This window comes from Mustela nigripes, chromosome X, assembly GCF_022355385.1.
Source record: "Mustela nigripes isolate SB6536 chromosome X, MUSNIG.SB6536, whole genome shotgun sequence".
Taxonomy (NCBI): Eukaryota; Metazoa; Chordata; class Mammalia; order Carnivora; family Mustelidae; genus Mustela; species Mustela nigripes.
This window is the reverse complement of record NC_081575.1, coordinates 96,327,527-96,345,274: the sequence shown is the minus strand read 5'-3', so window position 1 is coordinate 96,345,274 and position 17,748 is coordinate 96,327,527. Positions and strand designations below refer to the sequence as shown.

The 17,748-nt window shown below is 35.5% G+C and overlaps 1 protein-coding gene across 1 annotated transcript in view; it reads right to left on the bottom strand.

Moving 5' to 3' along the window:
- Positions 1-17,748, bottom strand: part of DMD (dystrophin) — a 1,970,015-nt gene that overhangs the window by 1,436,608 nt on the left and 515,659 nt on the right. Inside the window, exons 14-16 of the mRNA XM_059385278.1 lie at positions 16,361-16,462; positions 16,126-16,233; positions 7,775-7,954 (exon numbers count right to left, since the gene is read on the bottom strand). Coding sequence (XP_059241261.1) covers positions 7,775-7,954; positions 16,126-16,233; positions 16,361-16,462 — 390 coding nt within the window. The remainder of the gene's footprint in view (positions 1-7,774; positions 7,955-16,125; positions 16,234-16,360; positions 16,463-17,748) is intronic.

The window sequence follows — 17,748 nt, the reverse complement described above, 5'->3', positions numbered from 1 at the left end:
CACCTATATTAGCTTCCAAAAGTTAAATTCTTTCACTGTGGTAAAAACTGGAAGAGCATTTGCTCACTCTCTTGATAGTTCTAGGGTATACATCTTATTGCATAATAAGGTTATATAACTTTGGTTGTTACAGAGAAATCAAACTACTCTCAATAAAATTCTTTCTTGTCATCTTCTCTTCCATTTGTTGAAAAACACACATTTCAAAAAGGAAATACATGTACATTCAAGCCCGTTTAAAGATTATAAAATGGCATACAATGAAAGGGAACATATCAACCACTGTCTCTGGTTTAACCGGTTTGACTAGCTGTCTATACTCCCAGCTCTTACATTTTAAATTAACTTTGTGGGTGCTGGTTCTTTTTCTTTTTGGTTATATTCTTAACTGCATCTTTTATTTTTCCAATTAATTATTTAAATATCCTTGCCTTTATAAATTTTGGGGGTTAAAGATTTCTACTTATTGCAGTGTGAGATATTCTACTATTTGAACCTTTAAAGAAATTTACTAAAAGAGATTCAAGCTATGAAGAATCAGTTACCTACTTTATCTTATCATTTTCATTATTATAAGAATAATAATGTGTGTAAGAATATCGACCAATTACAAAGCTCTTTGCATGTCCTCGGCATTTATGCTAAGTGTTTTGCATTCATTATCTTACTTAAAATGCTTAGAATAGTACATGCAATCCAGGCTTATTAAGTGGTAGCTGCTATTTCCTCATGGACCAAAGAGTAAGTACTATGACTATTCCCATTTTATAGATGAGAAGCAAAATTTTAGGGCAGTTCCAACTTGTAAGAGACAGAGCAAAAATGTAAAGCCAAGTGTCAATGTTCCTTTATCCCACTCTTAGTAGGTGTTCCTTTGTTGCTATACCTGTTCAGATTTCTGAATGATGAATTTCCTTTAAGTGGAGGGTGAATTTATATACACAAACATGCATATACGAAGTCAGAAGAAGAATGAAAATGCACAACACAGCATATGACCACCTTTATATATATATATATATATATATAATTTTAATTAAAATTGGGAAAAATCAAACAAATTAAATATACTGGAATTTTTTTTTATGTTCAGTTAGCCACTGTATAGTACATAATCAGTTTTTGATGTAGTGCTCAAGGATTCATCAGTTAAGCACAACACCACATGCCCTCCTTAATACTTACCACCCTGTTATCCAATCCCCCCAGCACCCTCCCCTTTGAAACCCTCAGATTTTTTCCCAGGTTCCATGGTCTCTCATGGTTCATCTCCCTCTCTGATTTCTCCTCCTTTCGATTTTCCTCCCTTCCCCTATGGTCCTCTGTGCTATTGCTTATGTTCCACATATAAGTGAAACCATATGATAATTGTCTTTCTCTGCCTGACTTACTTCACCTACTATAATCCCTTCCAGTTCTATTTATATCAATGTAAATGGTACACACCTGAATTTTTAATACAATCTATTCAGGTTGACAATTGATATACAGATTTTTAAAAGGGATTTCAAATTTTTCTAGGGCAGTTTTGAGTGCAGTGCTTTACCTAAGGAAAAAAAAATGTCTATTCATAGGCACATAGGTTAATATGTTACACTTTGTGAAATAGAATGAAGCAAAAATGTCAATGAGTTTGTACTATTTTCAGCTGTTAGACTTTCTTTTTCTCTTTTCTTTCCAAATTGCAACACCTGATTCCTTTGGAAAGAGGTGGAACCTAAATCTAATTCTGACATGATTTAAGCTCTGAGCTATTCCTTACCAAATCCTACTTGTATGGGTTTGGGGGGGGGTGCTTTGTTTTTTTGTGTGTCATTTTTTTTACATAACTTTAGAGTGATCAATTGACTTTTAATGGGTATGGAAGAATTGTGGTTCTACATTTTGAAATATACTGAATAATCATAGCAACAGCTTTAGCTGATAACTGGTAGCCTGGCTTAAAACCATCTCCACAGGCACAGTAGCACAAGGCTCAAATATCTGATGGTGTATGGATTTACAACTCTAAGCAACAGAAAGAATTTATACCCTGAACTTTATCAGAAACCTGGGGCAAAAGATCAAGTGCTCACAAAGGAAGATGGGTGATTAATCAAGAGGCTATAAAATACTCTATTCCAGGACCAAGGGCAGAGGAATTATCATAGCTAAGTGGAGCATACATAAGTGTTAAACTTCATGGGAGTGGCTTGATAACTAAATGTCATTATTAATTACTATCTGGTTTTGATACTAATCATAAGGCAATATAACTTTCTTGAAAAGATAACATTGGAATCATGAACACATTTAAAGTCCATATTCAAAAGACATCAAAACAGATGTAATTCTCCCATTTGAAATAAAATATTATATAACAATTAAAAAGGTTTATTCGATAAAGCTGTCTGTCCAGTTTCAGGTATTTTGTCCCTCACTTCATATTATCTTTCATACCAGTTGTCAAAAAAGAAGAGATTCATGTTGGCTTCAGGATTCATATTAAACACAGATTTTGAGTGACTATGTGAACTAACTGCATCTGTAAAAATTGAGGAACCAATGACATTTATTTATTCTGATGCACTTGACCTTCCTCACACACCGTCTGACATGAAGTAATGAAACGCATTCTTTAACTAGGGATGCAGATGATCAAGTGTACTTTGAGGGAAAATGTGTATTTTTCTTTATGTATTATTTTGTTTATTTTCAGTAGAAAATAGATGCATCACATAGATGCTGAGTATTTTATCTTCAGCGTATTTTAAATACAGGGTACTCACAATGAGTTAAATGTACACATTTCAGAAGTCAGTCTTATTTTTACAGGAAGAGAATTTTATTTTCATTATCATCTTCCAGCTGACTCTGAGATTGATATAGCAGAAAGAGTTGGAATCTCTTCACGGTTCACTCCAGAGTTTTATATAAAATTTCAGGCAGAGAAACATATCACAGGCATTTAGAACTGGAGGTATAATATGGAGATCTTCCCAAACCAGACCTTCCATTTTATAAAAAAGGAATGAGAGTGTCCAATAGTTCTTGTCTCTTAAATTTTCAGTGCCTACAACATTTTATGTTGTTGTAGATAATGAATTTATAACATAAAAACTGTTAGGCTGATATACAAGGCCTATTCTCAAACATCTACTTTAGTTGGAGGTAGGAAAAAGATACAGTTAATATCAAAAATTATTTGAGCTATAACTTGGAAATTTTCTAATAAAACATTTAACTGAAGCTATTAACTAAAAAGTGCTCTAAAATTCAAGATGGTTAGTCCACAAATTTAGACAGTCTTTGAATAAGACAGAAACTTAAAATGTCAAGGGATTTTATTTTAATTCTAGGTTTTGTAAAACCGTTTTTTTTTTTTTTTTAATTAGCATTGGGCTGATTAGGCTTGGAGAACTTTCAGGAACCAATGAAAAGGGTTGTCAACGGAAAGCCCTATGAGTATTTTTAATTAAAATCATTGGCAGGGATGTCTGGGTGGCTCAGTTAAGCGTCTGACTCTTGGGTTTCAACTCAGGTCATGATCTCAGGGTCCTGGGATCAAGCTCCACATCCAACTCCAAGCTCAGTAGGCAGTCTGCTTGAAACATTGCTTGAAAGGCAAATAAATAAATGTTATCTTACCACCTCTGCATCTATGTATTTGCATTTCTGGTATTACTAAACATACTGGCTTATTATCTTCAACCACGTTTTACATTATAACCATGTCTGGCAAGAGTTTAAAAACTCCCAGCAGGACATCAATGACATAGAATAGATAAATACATATGTAATGATCACTTTCCTTCAGAATCTGTGACTATAGCTAGAGAAATATACAATATAGACATGTACTCTCGTGTTCAAAGAGAGGAGGATTCTGGGCACGGTAATTTTAGCTTTAAGCTATCTGGGCTTATAGTTCAGAACATTGCAAAAATCATCAAGAGAAACATAATAAAATATTCAGGAAATGGGAATGAGATGTATAAACTTACATGTGTCATAAAATGTCCCTTACTCCTGGCAAAGAAAATAATTTACTCTACTAAACAATGACAAAGCTAGAGAATATTTGGACTCATCTAGATAGATATATTTTTACATTGAAACACCTAAGGCCAAGTTCAACATAAAATACCACAATGAATTATAAAGCACATGAATTTTATGCCCTTTCCACAGTATTTATGATTTTACTTAAATGGGGAAAAAGACCCTAACATAACATAATAAAAAATATTTAAAAATAGGGGAAAAGATTGGTTCAAATCACTAAAATAATGTGTAACTTTAAAGTATTATCTATAATGAATTTCTGACTATATTTCCTAATTATAACCAAGATAAAAATATGTTCATCGGAGTCACAAGCATTTAGAAAAAAATAACTGTGTAAATTTCAACAAGCATATTTATTAAAAAAATTTAGAGGACACAGAGGGTCATTTGAGTTTTTAAGTAAGTCAATCCAGAGTATATTAGCTCTGATCTCTTTTCTCATCTTAAGCATCCATAATAGCAAGTGTTATTCTTCCTAACTTCTGGAAACAGAAAGTATTTCTATTTTCTTACACTGCCTTCTCATTAACTTAAGCATCCTTAGCTTCTGTCCAGGTATTATTCAAGTCAACTCCGACTTTGAAATGCAAGAGAAGGGCCTCACAGCTGATTTTTTTCCATATTTTGATCTCTAGCCATGCTACTCTTTCAAAAGGTCAAAATCCCTCAAAGCTTTGACCTGACCAGCAGTCAAAAATTCGGGCACACAATGTTCTTTATATGAGCACAATCAGATGCCTTGTCATCTTGGTCACAATTCCTATATCCTACTGGATTTTAACCATTATCAGATTTTGCTCATTTTTAAAACCAATCATATTTAAAAGGATTTTTAGGAGATCACAATAACATATCATTAATGGGACAGATTCTCACAAGCCCTGTCCCCACCCCCGCAGACATACCAGAGAGTGTGCATATAAGAGAGCTTTGTTCTTCAAAGTCACAACCTTGCCCTCAACATTCTTGGACTCCTTCCCATGTAATTTTGGTCGAGTTCAATCTTACATTTAAGAAAGAAAATCGAGGGCTTTTTCAGTTATAAGATACTATTTCATGGTTTACTCTATCTCCTTTTCATTACTCTGTCCTCGGGTAGCTTCATTTTTATCTTTCTAAAAGTCCCAATGCAGCCCAGTAATGATTTGCATTGGGCCTATGATAGTTCCTTTGGGGGGGAAAAGGAACAATGAGCAAAACCTGAAATACGAACAGTAGAAAAGCTGATGCTTGGGGTTTTAAAAAACAACTTGCCTAATACAAATCTATACCTACCTCCTTCTAATCTGGTATATTAGTGTCTAAATGTTTGAAAATAAAGATTTAAAAAATGATACTGAACTACAACAAGCCCTCCAGACTCACTAAACAGTATGCCTTGTATATCAAGAGCACTATAAGTCCCCCCCCCCCCCCGCAAAGTGCCTTCACGTCTATGACTTTATTTTATCCTCATCACATTCTAATGGGCAAATACAGTGGACACAAGTTGTAATGTATGTTGGACATCATTTTATAAAGAACTATATGAACCAGAGATAGTGGTGTTTTATTACAGGTTTTGAAAAGTTCAAAAATAGAAAGGTGAGTAAGTGCCCTGGGTCTTATAATTTTAGACCATTAAAAAAATAAGGTTTCGGGGCACCTGGCTGGCCCAGTGGGTTAAGCTTCTGCCTTCGGCTCAGGTCATGATCTCAGGGTCCTGGAATGGAGTCCCACATCGGGCTCTCTGCTCAGCAGGGAGCCTGATTCCTCCTCTCTCTCTTTGCCTGCCTGTCTGCCTACTTATGATCTTTCTCTGCCAAATAAATAAATAAAATCATAAAAAAAATAAGGTTTCTGGATTTGTTTTTTTAACAAACTAGAATAACATACCAGGAACATTTTGATGACATGCACAATGCTCCTTAGAAAGTAGGCTCATTCCAAGAAAGTGGGTATATTTAAATATAGCAGTGATAGGAAGGTCTCTATTTTCCCCATTTCAAGCAGCACTGTGAAAAAACCCATAATGTGGGGATGGACACATATGCCATTGTCTTGTTAATTCAACATTTTAAAAAATATGTTCTGCAGACAGTATCAAAGGTTGCATGCAGATTACTGGTTTACTGAATGAGATTCTCTAGGACCAAGCATTTTAATCAGTTTCCCAGGTGATTATTACACAAACATTTGAAAAGCACTGTATATGATAATGCAAGTGAACAAAAGCATGACCTACTGTTAACAGTTATATCTCCATAAATATACCCTTTTAAAGGGATGCTTTTTAAATAACTTTCTTTGTAAGGCAATGCCAATCCTTCTGAACATGGCAAGTGACCATCTTATAGCAGCAATAATCTACAGAACCACTGGGTACATATTGGAATGTAATCATTGATGGTTTGAAAAATATTAGATACTTTTAGGTACCAGATTAGATACCAAAGTATCTAATGTCTCACAATTTATTATATAAATGCCAGTGCTAAGGTAAAGTAACAATGGCCTGATCATATACAATAAGACAAATCATGATGTGGTTTTAAAATCACTATTAGATCAAGTATCTGATAAAAAATATATTCAATGGAAAACAATTTTTATTAATGTCCAATGACTGCATAGGAAATGATTATAATTTATATTCCTTCAAATTTTAAAATTTTAAGTATGAATTTAATTTTAAAAGGGAGGTCGGATTGTGATTGAAAATCATATATGTTGCCTGATCCTATTTTCTAAAATTATATTTTTGGAAGTGATCCTTTAAACTTCATTGCATCTTTCAACAAACATTTCCTAAGTGCTACTTATCAGATGTCAAGTGTCAGGAAGACAAATTGCCTGCACTGTCTGACAACAAAGGCAATAACTGCCTAAGCTACTGAATGTGGTCCTTGCTTTAATAGAGATGTATGCATGGTGCATTGAGCCATGGATTGTGACCGATTAGTAAAGGTTAGTTTCTGTAATGGAAAATAATGTGGCTTCATATGTTAAATACTATTGTGTACAATGCTAATATTTTGAATGATGACCCATGATTTCACCAACTAATAACATCAGATAATAAAAGCTTCTACTTTAAAATCACACCATTTTCTTTAAATTACCAAAACTTATAAAATGCTTAACATAAAACCACATTATGACACTACAAATGAAACACAGATGCTTTCCTAATCCACGGTCTATGTGTTTGTGTTATGAATCAGCTGTCTGTGGCAGAAAAAACACCCAGTGATTAGATCCTTACTTGAGATAACAGAACAAGGTCTTCCATGAAATGAAAGGACTTAATCCCTAACCGTGTTCCTATTACTAACATCACTTGGACAATTCATTTTTCCATCTTAAGTTTCATTTTTCTCACATGTAAAATGTAGGGATCAATGAATAACCCTCCAGTTCCTAGAAATCTAGGATTTGGGGTTAGGTTGTGAAACATAGTCCCCGAGCACTTGGTCCAATCACTCTAAGTCACTCCCATCCTCATTCCCACTGAACAGGAAGGGAATGCACTCTCAGACAGTAACTAGTTCAGTCATTTAGTACTCACTCCTTCATCTCCCCCACATCCTCCAATACCAAGACAACCAAGAGACCCATGTTTTTATTCAACTGAATACTTGGCAAGGACCAGTCCAGTAATATCTTTCGTAGGATTATAACAGTGCTCTTACTGAAAATTTTAAAAATCTCAAGGATTATTTATTACAGGGTAATTAGTATCACTAACCTGTGCTGAACTTTTTTCAAGCTTTTGGACTAAATTATCCCAGCGCTGGGCAAAGTTGTCTAGCCACGCTTCCATCTTTTGGGCTACCAATGTGTTTTTCAGGGCTGAAAGAAGATCTTGGTTTAGTGAGCAGAGTTTGTCCATGGTTTGCTTCTTCTTTTCCAGATCTGTTTTTAAGGCCTGTTAAAATAGGAAAGAATACGTAATAAGCCTGGGTTACATTTTCTAAAACATTATAGTTAAGTTGCTTTTGTATGTATTTCCTCATTTGTATAGATAAGACTGTAATCATGCCTGCAAAGGATCAAGAGCCCATAAGAATATAAGTAGAAAATTGTAATCCAAATATTCTTCCCAAGAAGCTTGATGAAAAACAAAATAGGAAGTCAGATGTAGCATAAACGCCTAGTAGTGAAACTTAAGAGCTATTTAAAAATATTTAAGGAACTTCGAAGTAAAAAAGTAGTGTTGCTCAAAGGGCAGTTTACTGACTTTTCAATTTTTTTAGCATCTGTTATTCAATTAACATTTGGCTATCTGAGTAATTATCTTCTAAAGCTAATTTTAAAGCCCATTAAGTAATAGAACTAAGTAATTGAGTGTGACACAAATCCTTTGGCATCACTTCGCATGTTTTCTAAATACATATGTGTTTTATGGAGTAATTTTTACAACATTCATTTTTCCAAAGTTCCTGTGAGTTATGAGGGGTTACACATACCCTCTGGTCGCTACAGAATGAATAAACAAAGCAGCTTGTATGAAATCAGGAGATAAGGACAACTTATTATTTCATCTTATCCATTAAGGTTACCCTGCACGTTGGAAAATCCAATTTTCAGCACCCAAATACTAGTCCCTGACTTAACTTGTAAACACAGAATAAGAAGAAAGAAAGGAGAAAATTATTTTTACAACCCCTTTCCAATCCCCTCTTTCTGGCAGTAGGAAGTACAATAAACATAAACTGAACAGTGAGACCTGTCTTTCCAAAACAAATGCAAATTTAGGAACAATTAATATTACACATGGCAGAAAAATTATCATGAAACAGATGTACCGATTGCTCATGAACCGAAGTGTCACACACACAAAGAAATCAATACCGTCCCCACAAAGGATACTCTATGCAGCTCATGTTGGCATGCCAACTGCACTGACAGCTCCGAGCTGCAGAAGGCCCTGGTGTCTCCTTCAATTAGCTCATTCTTTATTCAGAATCTGCTTTACCTTGTGTACTTTACACTGGATTCTCAGTGCATGCTATTTTCCTTTCTTTCTATTTATTTTTTTAATGTATTTTTTAAAGATTTTATTTATTTTTTTGACAGAGAGAGAGAGATAGCAAGAGCTGGAACACAAGCAGGGGAAGTGAGGGAGAAGCAGGCTTCCTGCAGAACAGGAAGTCCTGGTGGGGCTCAATTCCAGGACCCTGGGGCTATGAACTGAGCTGAAGGTATATGCTTAACTGACTGAGCTACACAGGTGCCCCATGCATGCCTTTTATAAGATAAAAAAAGCTAGTTGTGAAGTTCTTTCCTATTTTTCCTCAACAACTACAGGTTTTTTTTTTCACTATTTTCTTCTCACTTTTGCAATAAATCAAAATATGAGTCAAGATTTAAAAGTAAAATCCATACCAAAATAAACTTTCAATATGGGAACTTATTAATACATTGGTTTTGTATGTCGATTTTGTTTCTTTAATTCACATGCTCGCTCTCCATTAAATTTAAATGCACACTTGGACTAGTAGTAAAACAATAGTTGAGGTCCCTGGCTAGAGCTGGGACCTGAATTTAAATTTGTAGATTCCTCCAATTCCTTCATGGTGTCTCATTTTTGTTTTATTCTTTTAACTTTTGGCATTTGTTTGTTTTATTGCAAGTCATTTCTGTTTTGGTTTTTTTTTTTTTTTAGTTATTATAGAATTAAAGACATTGTAAATACACTTAAAATTATATATATATGTGTGTGTGTATGTACACACACATATGTATGCATGCATGCGTACACACACACACACATACACACACAATCCTCTTTGGCTTAATTTCTCAGGGCTTAAGGGGCTACTTTAAATAGCTATATGTATAAGGCTCGGGGTGCAACATTGTTTAAGCTAAAGGTGTAATGCTTTGGAAACATTTTACAACAAGGAACTGAGAGTTATGTTTGAAGAAGAGGAAAGAATCTGTGTTTGAAATTTATGGGTAATTTCATGTTACCTAACAGTTTTTCTTAGATGATCTATAAAACTAATTGGATACCCAAAGAGATTTAGAAGCAAATGAAACTAAGACATCTGTGTTAAAATTAAGCCAAATGCAGAAGCACTTGGTGAGCAACAGAAAAAAGAGGGCGGGGAAGAGTCAAATCACCCTTAAAGAATAACATTAGGGAAAATGGACTCGAGGTAGAGTAAGAGAATTATTGTAATGACATTGTAGAATTGCTGAATCAGTGTATTTTTTACCTAAACCTATATGACAAGAACAGTGTACCAAAGAGTGCTTCCATCTAGTAAATTTTAGATCTGCCTTTTCCAAAATGGTAGTGGCAGGTGAGTGATTCAGTTTGTTTCCTCTTGTTAGGGGAATGTTTCCTCTTGTTGGCTCACTCTCTCTCTCTTCATGATCTGCCCTACCTGAAGGATTCTCCTACCACAGCTAACAGGAGGAGAGTACAGGGAACCCATGACAGCATCAAATCATAGTAATGAATTACCTTCTCCCATCTACCTTGACCACCAACACTATTATGCTTGGATTTTATGTATCCATATTAAATGACTATGATTTAACTGTTATTTGTTATCAGGGTATAAAATAGATGTCTTTCTGCATATCAAAAACTGATCACAGGTCTTGGAGCACCAGAGGACCATAGAGCTCTGGAAAACTCAGGAAGTTCTAGAAAACTTATCACATAGCAGAAGACAGCCAGGATCTTAAAGAAGAAATGTATTTTTATTTTTCAAAGAAGCCAAGCACCTGGACATACCTCCAAAATAGGCAGGAAGATAGTCAATAAACAAGATCAGGCTAGTAGTAAGGAGAGACAAGAGGCAGAGAAGCTGCTCAAGAAGACAGAACAGACGAGTTCTATCTGGTCAACGTTATAAGACAATTTAAAGCACAAAACGAACACATACTTACAAAAGGCCCAGAAATTCTTTGAGGAAACATCAGAGTCACGTGGAAGCCTTGCTAAAATAGATTTCTGGGCCCTACTTCCAGGCTGTATGAGTCAGTAGGTCTGGAATGAGACCTAAGAATTTGCATTTCTACCAAGTTCCCAGGTGTTGTTAGATTCAGGCATCCCAGGATCTACCAAGATCCCAGTATGGGGATCACACTTTGAGAACCACTGATTCTACTTGAATGAATTATTCAGTGGTGGTGACAGGATGTGAGGCAAAGGTATCAAGTCCTGGAACAACGGCACTATCAATAGGGACTTGATGAGCTACCATAAGTACTTCAACCCTGCCATTTGTCCCACAGCTACTTGAGACCATCCTCAACCCCATAGTACCCATGTATCCCCTGCACATCATCAGCTCACGGATCACCAGGCTTCCCAGAGCTGTCCTTGCCTGCAAAACACCACCAGTCCGCACAGAAGCTGCACACTTCCTTTCAACTTTGGACCTTCCCATGATAGCCTACATGATTCTACCAGCCTTGGAATTCACTTCATAAGGGTCACCATTTCTTCTTTCCTTTCCTTTTTATCATTTATAACAAATAAAAAGTCAGTTTTGACCACAAAAATTAAAAAAAAAAATAGATCTACATGGTTTGGATAAAAGCACAGATCTCGAGGAAATGAAATACTTGACTCTTCAGTTCCCACCTCAAATGAAAAGTAGGAGATCCCACAGGCTATTAATGATAATATTTCAAAACAAATTACACTGATTATAAATAAAAGAGAGTTTGAACACACTCTATCTATATATACCTAGGTAAGTAGTAGGAAATGGTGACAGATGGTACCTGTTTTGGGTCTCAGATTGTGACATATTTTAATGAACATTAAATTCTTATTCACTGCCTGAGTCAGCAGGGGAATTTTACCTCAAATTCTAGACCAGCTGTCAGGTTTTGTTAATTGGCTTAAACTATCAAACGGTAAGACTTATACAAAATATATTTTCACTTTGTTCACAAGCAAGGTGACATAATTTGAATTTTAATCATATTGGAAAATAATTGAGACTTTGCTAAAAGAGTATTTTCAAGGTCCTGAGGCTAGTAAAGTCTTTTATTCACTAAAATGTCAATATAGTAGTACATGATCATTCTAAACGAAACTTCTAATTGCAATTATTTTTTTTGTCAAGGAATCACATGATACGAGGAGTTCTGAAATAGCTTAACATGGCTGGACCTGAGTTTGGATGTCTTTGTGCTGTTTCACTCTGCTACTCATGTTATATGATATCTTATGCATGCCACATATTTTTTCCTGGGCCTCAGTATCTTCTTCTGAAATAACCTATCTTGTTCCCTGTCCTCTTCCCAATGCTACTTAGCTCAGTTCTACTAATTGGCCTCCTTCATACCGAAGAATATTACAAAAATGCAAATATGATTGTTATCAAATTCTCAGTGTCTCCCCATCAACTGTGGAAAAAAATTACAAATATATCACTGACATTTTTGTATTCTTTTGGTACAAATAGAGATGACCTTTCTGAAATCTATCTTTAGTGGTCAAATCACCCCAGAAAGCATGGTGTTTTTTTTTGGAGGAATGAATTCTTTTCCATAACAAGCTAGCTTGTAGTAACAAGTAATAAATTAGTGAATCTATTTTAAATTAAAAACATAAGATTCGTACGTAACTATGGATCAAAAAAATGTATGATACAAATAAATATTTGGTAAAACAATATCAAGCATTAAATAAATGATTTAATTATATTATACAATATTGATACAGATATGAATAGGTTCATTTAGGTAAAATTATAAAACATTTATAACAGACCTTTGTTTTATATTAGAGTTAACATCAAGTTAGCATTTAATAGAACTGGTCTATCAAGAAAAATAAGAAGAAATTCTGACTATGGAATATTTTATTTGAAAAACTAAGCTCTTGGGGCATGTGGGTGGCTCAGTGAGTTGAGCATCCAACTCGTGGTTTCAGCTCAGGTAAAAAAAAAAAAACAAACAAAAAAAAAAACAAAACAAAAAAAAAAACCTAAGGGTTTTGGGATAGAGTCCCACATAGGGCTCGGCACTCAGCAGGAATTCTAAGAGTCTCTCCTTCTTCCTCTGCCCCTTCCCCCCTTCATTCATTCTCCCTCCCTCTCTCTCTCTGTCAAGTAAGAAAATAAAATCTTAAAAAAAAGAAGAAAAGAAAAAATAAGTTCTTAATATTACACTTCCCTTTCCTTTACAGCAAAATAATAAAGTTCACAGTGGAAGAGAAGCTTTAGAAATCTTTTCTAACCCTATAAGTTTCAACTCAAACTGAAATGTCTTATTGAAGCCCTCCCTGGTGTCCTTTTATTGCCAAAGTTCCCTCATTTCTCAAAATACACAAGTACTTATAATTAATGGCATTTGGGTTGCTTTAGTGTTTTTTCTAGTTTTCCAAATGAAGGCATAAGCCCCTTATGTGAGAATAATTCTCTCTTATATTTCTCAACGAATTTAATTTAGACTATTACTTTAGAACTCTATACTGTTAAAGCCTTCTAGGACGTTCCTAGTGTTACTTTTCATTTTAACTGAAATCTTCCAGGTATGCTGTATTTTTTGAAAAGTACAATTTTTGTTTTTGAAAGCCCATATGTCTTTATCTTACAGAATTAGTGTTGATATTCTTCCAAAATTCATGGAATGAGGTCTTAAGTGCCTACTGTGGTAATATTAGGAGATGGGGTTTCGGGGAGGTAATTAAGTTTAGATGAGAAGAGCAGCATGATCAGATCAGTGCCCTTAGAAGAAGAGGAAGAGACACCTGATCTTCCTCCACCTCTGCTATGTGAGGATACAGCTAGAAAATGTTGTCTAGAAGCCAGGAAAAGGACCCTCACCAAGAACCAAACCTGTCGGCACCCTGATGTCATGTTTCCAAGCTTCCAGAAGTGTGAGAAATAAATGTCTGTTGTTTAAGCCATCCAGTCTTTGGAATACCACAGAAGTGGTGTTACAGAAGTCTGAGATGACTAACACAGGAATTGGTACCAAGAAGTGGGGTGCTGCTGTAACAAATGCCTAAAAATGTATATACAGCTTTGGAACTAAGTAATGGATAGAGACCGAGAGAGTTCTGAGGGGCACAGCAGAAAAAGCTAAGATCAACACGAAAGGACTCCTAAAGGCAATTCTGGTGAGGGCTCTGCTAGAAAAGAGGAGATCTGGAAAATGTCCAAGTTTTTAGAGAATACATAAATTAAGGTGGCCATAAATTTTGCTGTAAGTATGGATGATAAAGGTCATTTGATGAACTCGCAGAGGCAATTGAGGAAAATATCATTGGAAATGAAGATCTTGGTTATAAAGTGGGAAAGAATGTGGCTGAATTGTGTTGATGTCCAATATTTTTTGGAAGGCAGATGTCCAACATTTTGTGGAAGGAAAAACTTGTGGGTGATGAAACTGGATATTTAGCTAAGGAGATAGCTAAGCAAAGTATTGATGGAGTGGCAGGATATCTCTTGCTTAGGGTAAAATGCAAGAAGCGAGAAATGAATTGAAGAATAATCATTTGGCATAACAGTGCTAGAATTTAAAGATCTGGAAATTTCTCAACCTATCCATATTGCAAAACATGAGAAAATATGTTCGGAAGAGAACACTAAGTGTATGGCTGACTGACCATTTGATAAGATTAGTGTAGGTGGGAACCAGAGACCTAGTCAGCCATCTCAACAGAAGGCAGGAAGAGAGATGGAATTATACCAACAGCAACACTGCCAGCTGGGACTCAAGGAAACAGAGAAAACTGGACAGAATGAAGGAAGGCTGTCCAACATGTGCTATTGCTCAAGAAAAGGGAAGAATGATGTAGGTGGTTCGGAGATCCTAAGAGCTACCACTCCCACCACAGGCCCAGAAGGGAGGGCTAGCTCCTCCTGGGTTTCAAAGGGTAGGGCTACTTCTTCAGTTCATGGGGCAGGATGCCTCTACCCAGTAGTACCTCAGGAGCAGGTCCACTGGAGAGAGTCCCGTGGGCAGGGCTGCTGCAGAAGACCACATGTGTGGTGCCCTGTGGAAATGAAGAGGTGGGGCCCCCTAGTGCAGCTCTGGAGGTGATGCTGCTCCTCCAGTGGTCCTGGAGGGCAGTGCCTCAGTTCAAAGAAGATTATTCTTGAGGCTTAAGATCTAATGGAATTTTCCTTGCTGTGTTTTCGATCTTCATGGGACCTGTCACCCGCTCCATTTTTCCTATTTCTCCTATTTAAGAGTTCCAGGGCTCATGGGATAGAATGAATGTATTTTCCATGTGAGAAAGACATGAACTGGTGGGGGTGGGGGAGCATCCATGGATGTAATGTTATAGACTGGATGCCTGTGCCCCCACAAAATTCACATGTTGAACCCTACCTCCAAATACACACAAAAAATGTGATGGTATCAGGATGTAGGCCTTTAGGAGGTTATTAGGTTTAGATGAGCTCATGATGGTGGAGCCCCCATGTTGGGGTTCATGCCTTTATAAGAGAAGGAAATGCATGAGCATAGGTCAAAAGGTATAAGACTTTCACTGATAAAATAATTAAGTACCGATAATGCACTGTACAGCATAGTGACTGCAGTTAATAATAACATACTGGGTATTTGAAAGTTGTTAAGAGAATAGATCTTTAAAGTTCTCATCACAGGAGAAAAACATTGTAACTATGTGAGGTGCTGAATGGTAATTAATTGTGGCAATCATTTTGTAATATATACAAACACTGAATCATTACACTGTATTCCTGAAACTAATATAATGTGATACATCAATTACATCTCAATTTTTCAAATTAATTTTTTTTTAATGGGAAAAAGACACCAAAGTCTCTTCTCTTTCCACCATGGGAGCACAAAGTAAAAAGTTACAGTCTGCGAATCAGGAAAGGGGTCCTCACCAAAACCCAATGTCTGTTGTATAAGTCACCACACCACTGTTATTTTGTTATAGCAACCCAAGCTGTCTAAGATAATATAGCTGTCCCTATTTTAATTAAGAAAATTTACAATATGATACAACTGAATAGACTATGACTTAAGCACAAACAATGAACATTTGGCTTAAGATTAGGAAGAATAAAAAGACCAAATAATGGGGTTAATGTAAACTACTGGGTTTTAAAAAAAAAGTTTGAAAGTAAAAAAAATACATACAGCCAGTTTCTGAAGACTTGATAACACTTCACTTTGATCCTTAAAACCAGTTGTGTGAATCTTGTTCACCGCATCTTCTTTTTCTGAAAGCCACGCACTAAAAAGGCACTGAAGGAAATCAAGCAATTCAAAAAAGAAAATAAATAATTACTAAAGTAGATCATTGTATGTTTTCCTTTACCCATTTACCATTTTACCAAGTCTTTCACTGATACAATTTCCACGCATGACTCACCTGTTCTTCAGTAAAACGCTGCCATTTTAGGAGGACATCTTGCAAAAGCACCCAGCGATCTTCGGTCCACCTACAGATGCTTGCCCACCGATCTCCCAGTACCTGGGGAGCAGACAGCCCATAACCACATCAGCAAACAAGTAATTATTAACTGCATTTCATTTAAAATTGCATGAATGACTTGTGAAGGCATCTAATTTCGAGTCTCCTATATATACTAGGAGTTATAAAGGACACCATTTCTGCTTTTGTTTATGATTACAGAAGAAAGCACTATGCCTTTCATTTGTTTTTAGATTACTTCACTCACTCTTGCAGCCAACACTGAAAAGTAAAGATACTTACGAGGAGTCTGAGACAGTTACCACACCACCGTTTAAAATGTCTCCATGGCAAATGTAAAAGACCGAAGACACAGATAAAGAATTAAAGAGGATTCTGCATGGATAGTATGCAAAATGGGTATCTTTCTTAGGTCTGAAAATACATCCTGAAGAATAAAATTCTGCCCGCTAAATAGAATACCTAAAGACTCTTCTTTGAAGCAATCCTATGCAATTAGAACTGCTTAATGTCCCAATTGTAGGAGAAAATTGTTAGCTATTTAAATTATATCTGCATGTAGACTTTAAAAATTATCTGGTTTATTCTTACAGAGTATTTAAATTCACTCTCTCTCTCTAAATGATTCTAGTGAAAACCTGTAATATTCCCTGAGTAGTAACTGCCCTATCTCTAGCATATTACTATTATTTATGTGCACACACTATTTTAATATGTAACATAAACCAATTACCAACCGTATGCATGTATGTATATATGTATGTAAGTACGTATTTACTGGATGCTGGAGACAAACATCTTTAATAAAGATATTACCAAAACTCTGGCAAACATTTCAAAACAGATTTGCAAACATAATACTTTCCTCTTCAATTGGAAGCACTTTGAAAAGACAAGATGATAAGATAACACAACTTGAATCAACATTAGTTCAAATCTTTATATTTTTGACCACATAACTTATGTTTCCACATGATAAAACAGATGATAGCTTAAATCAGCATCAACAAATAAACTCCATGAGATGAAAATCTGTGCTGTTTGATGACTGATAATATGTTATGGTTAGATGTAGCCACTTTTTTTTTTTTAATATTCCTGGCTCCCAGGATGAAAAAGAAATCTTTAAATATACACTTCATGTACGTAATAGTTTCTTTGCATATCTCTCTTCAAAAATACTTTATAGCAGTATATCAGTAGGTTACCCAGATGTTTAACTTTATAATTTTGCACCAAAACTACAGATCTGTTATATTTTCATAACATACTGATTTTGTCCCACATTAATCAAGCTGAAAAACCATTGAAATGAACATGCTCTT